Raw genomic sequence first — 10,173 nt, 5'->3', positions numbered from 1 at the left:
GAGAATAGCAGAGAATTTATGCAGAGCATATATAGCAGAGAATTCCGAGAATTCGTAGGCATAGCCAGAGAATGCAAAATCGGAATACACTTCGACGGCAGTTCGACCGTTCGTCTGCTTTGTTATGGCATTCGCCGTAGGTATTGTTGATTGTTTTGTTTTCGCTTCCGCTTTTCTCTTTACACATTCGGCCTACCGCCGTTGCTGTTGTTTAGGTCGTTTAGGTTTAGGTCGCCAATGCGCATCCGATTCATTCAATACTTGGGCCATTACGACGTGTGTGCATCTTTTGCATTAAAGGGCAATTATTGCAAATACTCAGCTAACGCTTTTCTTCTTCGGTATGGCATTTATTGACCGTGAAAATTATCAGCAATACGCAAGAACGCTCGATTATCAATCCAGAGCCAAGGTCACAATGATTTTTTGCCACACAAACAGGGAAACATTGGGACCTTGATTCAAAGTTTATCGATAATTTTGATACACGGCCGCACAGCAGTTTTGTAGTTTTTCGACTCCCCATATGACCATGAGAAGAGTTTTTCTATCACTCACTATGGAAAATTTTGGTGAGCTCGTTCGCTGCCATACTGAGAAGGAAGGAAAGTGAACGACGCTCTTCGATTCCATAGTGACCAAATTTGGAAGCCCTTAAAGAGCCACTTTTCACTATGGAAAGAGCTTCTCACAAGAGATCGGAAGCCGTGAGAGCGCGTAATCTCGCTGTACATTGCCTGTGTGCCTACGTGCACGTGTGTACGCCGGAGAGAGCCCGCCGCGGAGAGCAGCGGCAGACTCTCGCATCTCGCCTGTATGATCGAGCGAGAGAGGGATTAGCGCTTGCTTTTTCTCGCCACGAGATCGCGGTTTCGGAGATCGTTTCAAACCATTTAGTTTTAAACTTTTCTTCCTAAATAGAAAAGGAAAATGCATCTCTTTAAGTTATAAATACATATGGAATGATTTGCTAACAGATAATTGCTGTTTTGGTCTGTGGATATGCCGCATCAACCAGCATGAATCGACTAAGAATCCTTATCCAAACTTCCTTTACCATACATTTATGTAAGAATGGTTTGCCCTTTATATGTAAACTGCCCTTTATATGTAAAGAGTTATAGAACGTTTCCTTCCTCTATCACATGTTTGCCGCGAGTAGCTTCCCGTGAAGTGGTTTCTAACCCTTTAGCCCACTGCTAACGTTCCGCAAGCTGACCGTAAAGGTTTACTCTTCTTGTACGAACGATGAAACAAACGATAATAAATCAGTACGATTCCACAAAAGACTGATTGAATTTCTCCCCAGACCGGCGGCAATTTCTGCAATCCTTTTACCACATTTCTCAAAGCAAAAACGGTCCGTGTCTAATCGAATGATGTAGACGCCAAGCCACATACCAACATAATATCGCATGCCTCCTTTTACGTGCGATAATGTTAACCATAAAGATGTATCGAATGCATCTTTGCCTATGCGTAATAAAATGCAGTCATCTTACAAATCTTTGCTTAGCGATCGTTGAGGTTGCTTCGCAGATTTAAAGAGGACTACACAAGAGGAAAGACTTGAGGACACATGAGCGCTACACTCGAAAACGATGTTACAAAGAGAGGTAACGTAATGCAATATTAGTAGACTAACGAAAGGTGGATGCTGCTCCTTATCATTTGGGGACGGTTCAAGAGATTGCTGCGAGACCATTGCTGCTAGCCTTTGGGATTAGCTCGTGTGTCTCTCCGTGTAAGAGTAGTATTCACTTAGTGTGGGCTAAGGTATTTAATTTTCTTTCCACATTTACTTTTCACATTTTTTTATGACTGCTGATTCTTTCAAGAATATTGTGTGACATTTTTGAATAAATTGAAGCAAAACTGATAAAGATATTGATTTTTGAAAGACCGCCTTTCGAAACTTTTCTCAAAATCTACCCATCGTATACTACGAAACTGAATCTGAATCGATCGATTGAAATGATTTGATTTTAAACACTTAATCTGTACATAACCCTGTCTAGTTTTCAAAGAGATTGTTGATACTTTTTATTATAAATTAAGTAAAACTTGTTCTTTGAGGGAAAATCGAAAAAAGCACCAGTTTTTCAACTTCAAAAATAAGCCAAAAATCGGAAAATTGGAAATTCCACAAAAACTCTACGGGGGTAGCTAGATAAGCTTATAATCTAACTAAAAAATATTCATTTGTATACTTCCGATGATTCACTAGAAAGCTATGATGGGCACCGCAAAAAGTACATTTTTACAGCCCATCGCCTCTCTGGTTTGAATGCCATGAGAGTAGTTTTTAACAAATGTTCCACAAAATACAATCAAATCTTCAAAAAAGCACTATTATTAGCCGCGATTTCAGCCCCGCTCTAACGGTTTACAACTCCTTTGTAATCAATTACACATCTACTTCCAAAAGGTCAAGGGAAAGTTGTATTACTTTCTATTTTACTTGCAATCATGCCGGTTATCTAGAGGCGTCTTTTGAATTGGCTCTCGCCTTTCAAGCAGTAGTCTTTATGGTTTATTATCCAAAGCATTCATCCGCTTGCCGACGATCGTACATAAAACAGTCGGCAGATATACTTATTGCGTACCAGGTTGGGGCTGATTGCAACTATTGGAGGATATTTCAGAAGGCCGCTCGTTGGTTATAGCGCGTGACAAGTGTATCGTCACTACCGAGCCTAGCTTGTGCGGCATTCGTCGATTCAGCGGAATTTGTCCTGTTTCAGCAATCGAGGTTTGATGAAGCCAGGTATGAATGGACGCCAATAAGAGAATTGATGACTGAGGAAAACATAATGCAGCTGATGAATGAGAGTAAGATTGCCTTTAACACCATCAACAACTGCGTGAGCCACATGATAACGTGACTGCATCTGGATGCTCTTAGCAAAAACGCAAGTGTTTCTTCACAACCCTAATGCCTTTGGAAATGGCGCTATTAAAGACAAAAAACGGACCCTCATTTGATTGAGAAATGCTTTTCAAGATTAGAGAGTGTGTCACCAGGTTTAGATATCGTTAGTGCAAAGGTTGATGAAAACATACTTCGAAATAGCTCTGATAAGGTAAACGGGATGGGTAACAAAGCATTACGGAAGTCTCACGCATTACGCTCGTAACAAGCTGTACACCCGGGTTTTCTAACGCAGCAGACACCGGTTGAAACATCGACTAAAGATGTTTACGATCGACAGCGCAAGCACCACAGCAGAAGCTGCAGAGAGTAGACCAACTGAACGGAAAAGCTGCCCATCATCAGTCGCCAACGAAGGCAACGGACGCCACAGTCTCGGCCCGGTTGTCCCTCAACGCGGCCATAAGCGGCAGGAAGAGGGAATCATGCGACCGCGTCTTGGAGGAAGGGACAAATGGTTGGCCTGTCCACGGCTGGCACGGTTGCCGTGTATCGTCCCGAGAGGAGTATGCTGAAGGCGGTCGTAGGCCAGCAGCAGCGGCAGTAACGAACGCGGATGGTGCTTGCCCGCTAGAACGCCAGCGGTAGTGCGACCTCCGGCAGCCCTAGCGTGATAAGAAGAGGTGTGGAAAGCGAGAGGGCGAGCTAGGCAGTGCCTAGGTGGAGAGTAGGGACTATGCAGAGCCCCACAAAGGGGACTTAAAGGTTCTTATGGGCCTCTAGAAGCCGCCAGGTGGAGGTAATGCCAGGTTAGGAGGGAGGCCTCGAGCGACAACCGTTTTCCTTGTCCTAGTTTAAGTAATAAATGGTTTGATTTAGAATAACAAATCAAAGTTGTTGCTGGCAACAACCACCACGGTAATCAATTTTGTGAACGCAGTGCCGTCTACGAAGCATCGGAAGGTCTGTCGCATATATGCAGCTTTAGCATCCTGATCGATCAATGTAATCTTTCAGCGTTCAAGCCGTGCAGCGTGCCCTGCTGTGCTGTGGTCAAGCCGTGATAGTAAACTACGTGGTTTTGAATCATTACATGTGCGATCGCTGCTACCTGCATCATTGCAAGGTGTGATTGCCTCGAAAAGAACATTTCGGTTACTGCGTTCCTTGCAAGATCACATACATCTTTAACCACCGCGATTTGCTCCCGATCGCGGCCTTGTCGTAGGCCTAAAGGCGGGCCGGCGCTTTTGTGGTGCTTTTCTCCGCCGCCACTGATGCTGCCGCTGCCGATAGTAATTGCACCTGAGCAGCATGCAGCACGGCCCTTCCTATCGCGGCGACAAGCACGGCAAATTGCGTTGCACGCATCTCTTTGTGGGAGGGAACAGCGTGGAGCGCGAGTTGATGATCGAACTTATTTGTCTGAAAGAGCGCAAAGTGCAAAACAATTGATACGGTGTGCATTGCACTCCCAGTTTTGCATACATTTATTGATAGCCATACTCATTGATTTCAAGTTGGTGAAGTTGTGCATCATGTTATTGTGCGTCTAAAGTGCTCCGCTACAAAGTACGCTTCCGATCGCATCGACGAAATACATCCACATCGGTAGGTAAGTATAATTCCCCCAATCAATAAAAGCCATGCATTAATCGTTCTCCTTGATATTCCAGCACCACGAACAGACTTGCAACATTGAACACTACTACCACACACATACCCGACTACGAACTTGACCAGGAAACAGCTGGAGTTCCCAGCAGCACCCCAGCACTGAGCGAAGAGGGAGAAAGGGAGAACAGAACACAGAGAGAAACAGAGGGGAGTAAGAGAGAGATGGAGATCCCCAATACCTCGGTAGAAGATCAGTACCACCAAGAACGATCGAAGACGAGAGAGGAGAGAGAGCGCGAGAACTGCGCATGTCCAATTTTTTTGCTCTCCAGAAACCGACCAATCCTGAGCAAGCTCTAATTGGAACCCAGCAAGCCAAAATTTCCGCTCTTGTGAGAAGTTGTGAACCTCACTTTCCTTGGTGAGAAGGCTCGCCCTTGTGAGAATTTGTGAACACCACTTTCCTTGGCGAGGTGGCTCTATAGCGGCCCTAAAAGGGTGCCACTATGCAGCCCTATAGTGAGCACATTTCTCACTATGGGGAAAAATCTCAGTATCCCCATAGTGAATGGTCGGGTGGGTCAACGGGGCTTTTCGTCAAAATCAAAAACAAATCCAAACTGGCAGCGCTAAACTGGAGACTATGACTCTACCTGTACAATTAAAAAAACCTCGTCGCATACGGCAGGATCAACTTAGTATGGATCTTTATCGTCCATTCGAAAGGGTTAAGAAGGCCTTTGACAATCCGCTAGCGAGCGGCAACGCTCAGCCCACTTGCACAATGGGTGCACTAGTGGTCACAAAAAGGGGGTTTTGTGCGGGAGGCCCGTGCACAGGCGGATCGGTCGGCAGCATGGTGCTTTGACAGCTCGCGGTAATAGGGGACAGGCCGAGGCGGTCACCACCAATTCACCACCGAGCGGTGTTGTTGGTTGGCAAAGTGCAAAGTGAAGAAGTGAGGGCAATAAGTGGATAACACATAACGCTCCGCAATTTGCGCATTCAACCGTGCGTGCGTGTGTGTGTGTGCCCGTGTGTGTGATAGTTTCCGGTTTAAAATCTATCAACCAACGTGAACGTCCAAGGTGGTCCAAGGGGAGTGGTGGGATTGGGTGCCCCTTCCCGGCTGGTGGGGTTGCCTGGCTGGACCGTTGTTGTTACTGTTCGACTGCACGGGGTGAAACGGTGCCAAAAGGTTTCTCGTTCAGCAGCCGACGCTGTCCTTACCCCCCCTCATAAAGGACCAGCTTCTATCGGCTTCTATCGAGACGCATTTTGCACCAGCCACCATAAGCAAGTCAGGCGCAGAAGAAGAAGAAGAGGAGAAGGAGGAGGAGCAGTGTTGCTAGTTGTGGAAAGGATCGACTCCTGACTCCTGCTGGCCATGTCGTACACGGAGCTGGAAAGTGGTTACCACAGCTTGAAGCAGGCCAGCGATGGTGCAGGCGGCGGCGGCGGCGACGCTGGTGGCAGCAGCGCTGGCCACGGTGGTGGCGGTGGCGGTGGCGGCGGCGGCAGCGGAGGACACGATAGTGGCAGCGCAATCCAAACGCCTCCCGGGCGCCCGGGTTTCTATGTTGGCGACGAGGTAGGTTTCCTGGTGGACTCAAATTTTATCCCCCCCCCCCCCCCAACCCTCCATCATCCTTCCGTTTCGTCCCTCTTCACCCACTTATCCACCCCTTACCGACGCACACACAGGATGATTTACACAGCATTCAACACTAAGAATTTGTGATTTTTAAACTCGCTATTCCGTGATCCCCGAAAGAGAAGGGGAGCGGAGGAGGAGAGAGGGGGCTGGATGCAGATGCAGGATGCCTCCCTCCCTTCCCCCGTCATGATTCGCACCTTCTGTTCCGCACGTTCTGCTGCTATGGAAGGATGAAGGAAAGAATGCAAGAGGCAGAGAGAAAGGGGGCGGCTAGAAGTGATTATGCAATTTCGCTTTACGTTCGCTGGGCATGTGTGCGCAACGTGTGCCCGAGAATGTTTGTGTGTGTATGTGTGTGTGTGTGATTGTGAAGGTGTATGCACCAGCACCACTAGCAGCAGTTTAGGGACACATTCTTTCAAAACATTCGGGGATCGCAGTTCTCGCTTGTGATGGTTGTGAGATGTGAGGTGAGGACGATGGAGGACACAGAGAGAGAGAGAGAGAGATAGAGAGAGAGGTGTCCTTTTTATTGTGATAACACACAGCCCCACTCCTTCACCATCAACCCTTTCAAGCACCATCAAAAGCACGGGTAGCGATCATCAGAAGCTAATTAAAAGAGAGAGAGAGAGAGAGAGAGAAAGAGAGGCAGAATCGGTTATCACATTATCTTATCTCCAGCCCCAGCCTGTTATAGACGAGCAGCGCGTATAATAAAGCGGGCCCTGAAGGTGTTTAACCGACCGCAAACCGGCCACTAACAGGCCACTTTCGTGTGTAGGCGCGCGTGGAACGAAAAACGGACTGGACTATTAGTGGCCCGGCCGCTTTTTTGACCGCTTTTAGGTCCGTATTTGCGCGCGCGCGCCCGCTCGGCATGCCAAGAAAAACAACCCAATCGCGATCGCTATGCCGAAAAATGCTGTATGCATAGATCGCGGAATCACGAATCAGCTGTTCGGTCAGCAGTGACGGAACTGCTGCTGAAACAAGAGCAAGAACAAGAACAACAGCAACACACACGAGCAGCAGCAGCGTAAACATTGTCATCGCGCACGCGCGCGCATTCTTCCCCCGCATATACTGAGGTGTGTGTGTGTGGTTGGCATTCGCCACACGGACAGTATATATCCGCTGTCCGCAGGGGGGGGGGGGGGAAGGGAGGAGGAGCCGCAAACAGGTCTCTGCATGTCCTGCATGACCCCATGGGCCTGGAGGTCCCGGTCTGACCCCCCCGGGACTGCAGGGACTGCAACCGCATACCGGCACCGATGGCCGCTGGATGTTGATGATGATGATGATGAGACATTGACAGGAGAGGGCGCGTCGCGTCGGTGTAGTGTGTGTCAGTGTAGTGCCGTCGGTGGAAGCGCGAACAGGGCGCAGGGCGCGCTGCGCATCTTTCCCTCTTTCTCACTTTCTCGCTCTCTCTCTTTCTGTTGTGCGCCGGTGACCGCAGGCAGCAACCGCGTGCGTGAGTGTATATCTGTCCCCCACTCCCCCCTTCCCCTCTGTCTCTTTCGCGCGCACTTTCGACGTCTTGATCACTTCGCGGAGATGTTTTTCGGCCGAACCTAACCGTACCGCCGGACCTTGCCGATATATGCGCGCGCGCGTGTGTGTGTGTGTGTGTGCGGTCAAACCGGAAACCACAGGACTAACGGTGGCAACGGCGGCGGCGGTGGCGGCGCCTAGAGCTGCACAATGCGCGCCTTTTCTGTCGCTCACGTGTTCGCTCAAGTGCTCGCGCCTGCGCACTCTACGTGCGTGCGTGTGTGCGTGTGTGTTTGTGTGCGTAAGCGGCATGCGTGATGGCCACGGCACGGTGCCGTACCATACAATCCGTCTATACACTCTACTGGCTCCGCTTGTCCGTGGAGTGTTTTTGTTTTGTCCGGCGTTAAAAACACACACACACACACACACACAGAAACAAGCCACCACCTTGTGTGGTCCCCTTCCCGGAGTAGAAGAGTAGATTTTCGGAGCGTTTTCTAGGAGCTAGGTATCATTCATTTCCAACCACCCCTCCACCCCCCACAGGGTGAGGGTGACAAGGGAGAGAGAGAGGGAGGTACTTCAGTCTGTGATAAGATACTGGCAACCCGCTCGCCCATACCCGCTACCTGTTCCTAGCTATAAAATAAAGCGTACCTGCTGCATGGCTGCCGGTGGCAACCAACAACAACAACAACAACAACCCAGTAACAACCCGGTTCGCGATACGCCGACGACGGTGATGGCGGCACGCACACGTCATATCCTCTCTCTCCCGCATCGCAGCATCGAACACCTCCAGCTCACACCACCACCAGCACCACCAGCAATCATCGATCGGCGGCATCAATCCGCGTCGGCGAACGCTCCGTTCGATGCTAATTATAGAGGCGAAGGGGTGGGGGTGGGGAGGCATTAGGGCTGGCCCATGGTAGGGACTGCTGCGGAAACTGCGTCGATCTGGACGTATCTTCTTCTTCTTCTTCTTCTTTCTCATCGCATCCTCATCGTCGTCCTCGTCCTCGTCCTCTCCTCTCACAAACTCAGGGTGTGTGTTTGTATATTTGCTCACGGTGGTGCTGGTGGTGGATGTATGGTGGAATTCTGACTGGAATATGGATCAGTATTGGGGCGCGCGCGCGCGCGGGAAACGCGTGTTCGTTCGAGAGTACGAGTCAAGCCGCTTTGGCTTTGGAACACTTCCAACGCTCGTCGCGCTTACTTCCAAACGCGCACGCTCAGCAGTCTCTTGCCTCTTGGTGTGGATCGCCTCTTGGCGGTTTCTTGCTTCGAGAGCAGCGCGGGTGGTTTTTGCTAGGACGCTGGGACCGAACTTCCATTTTCGTTGTGATCGCCGGCGGATCGCCGTGTTGGATCTACTGGTGGCCGTGGATCTGGTGCTCTTTATCTCGTGGCTACTCCACACAAAACCTATTGCTTCATCTTAACTGCAGGCGGCGGCGACGAGTTGGCGAGTTCGAGTGGCGAACATTGAAAAGCACACAAGGTGGTGGTATCGAGTAGTGGTCGTGCTTTGCGTGCGTGCGTTCGTATTGTCGCGTGAGTAAGGGCACGCACGCGCGCCCGCGCACGTGTGTGTGTGTGTGTGTGAGTGTAGTGTGAGGAAAGGAAAGGGCTAGGAAGGCGGTAACGGTTACGGACCGACGGATGCGGCACGATGGAGTGGTTCTGGCTGCGCTACTGGTGGCAGCTAGTGGAGCGCCGGGACCTTCTTCGTGCGCGTCTGCAGCAGCTGGAGCAGGAGATCGAGGATCGCCAAACACAACAACAACAACAACACCAGACAGGCGACGACAGCCTCGAGCGTGATACGGTGGGCACCGGTGACCACCACGGGTGGCCAGCGGTGGAGGAACAGAAAGAGGAGCAGCAGCAGGCAAACGGGAACGGTGGTGGTGGTGACCACTATGACGACGACGACGAGTACAAGGAGCTGGGAGCGGAGCACGTCGACCTGCAGGAGGAGCTGCATCGTTGCTGGAGGCATTGGGCGAGCATGCATGTATGCTGAGTATGCTTTCTACTTCCACCGATATCCCGATACCACACCTATACTATATTTTAGATTTCCCTCCTCAGAAGAATTCCTACTACCCCTCTGAACCCCATTATTCCCATCAACTTAATTCCGTTCCGTAGATAACTGTGTGTTCGCGTTGTCGGAACCGGAACTGGAGCAGCACTTCCGTTTCCTGTGATTTATGTGGTCTCGTGCTTTCCCCTTTTGCGCTGCCAACAACTAACCTTCCACAATTTTTGTAGACAGTAGAAGCAGGATTAACATCGATTGTCGTATGAATGTTGACAGATACCCGTTCCCGCCGAGCCGAGCCTCGGTCTCGGTCTTGGTCTCGCTCGTTCACCGGATTCCGATCTGATTATAATCGTAACTTCGCTTTCGTTTTCTCTCTTTCTCTCTGTCTCTTTCTGCAGGGTGATCTGGACATAACCGATGGGCTCGATTCGGACGACTCGTCCACCTCCGGCAAGCAGGTGGTGGTGGCCG

General features: G+C 50.0%; 1 protein-coding gene across 12 annotated transcripts in view; it reads left to right on the top strand.

Annotated features, from left to right (window-relative positions):
* Positions 1-5,324: 5,324 nt before the first annotated feature.
* Positions 5,325-10,173, top strand: part of LOC125960129 (inositol hexakisphosphate and diphosphoinositol-pentakisphosphate kinase) — an 18,059-nt gene continuing 13,210 nt past the window's right edge. For 6 of the 12 annotated variants that reach the window (XM_049693344.1, XM_049693388.1, XM_049693371.1 and 3 more), the window contains exons 1-2: positions 8,602-9,669; positions 10,101-10,173. The exon at positions 10,101-10,173 is cut by the window's right edge. In XM_049693344.1, coding sequence (XP_049549301.1) covers positions 9,325-9,669; positions 10,101-10,173 — 418 coding nt within the window. In that variant the 5' untranslated portion in view covers positions 8,602-9,324. Of the gene's footprint in view, positions 6,081-8,600; positions 9,670-10,100 lie in introns of those variants that run through there. The other 6 variants (XM_049693397.1, XM_049693379.1, XM_049693414.1 and 3 more) reach the window with 5 other exon arrangements.

This window comes from Anopheles darlingi, chromosome X (assembly GCF_943734745.1).
Source record: "Anopheles darlingi chromosome X, idAnoDarlMG_H_01, whole genome shotgun sequence".
Classification (NCBI taxonomy): Eukaryota; Metazoa; Arthropoda; class Insecta; order Diptera; family Culicidae; genus Anopheles; species Anopheles darlingi.
Note: the sequence above shows the minus strand (reverse complement) of the source record. Positions and strands in the feature narration are given on the sequence as shown.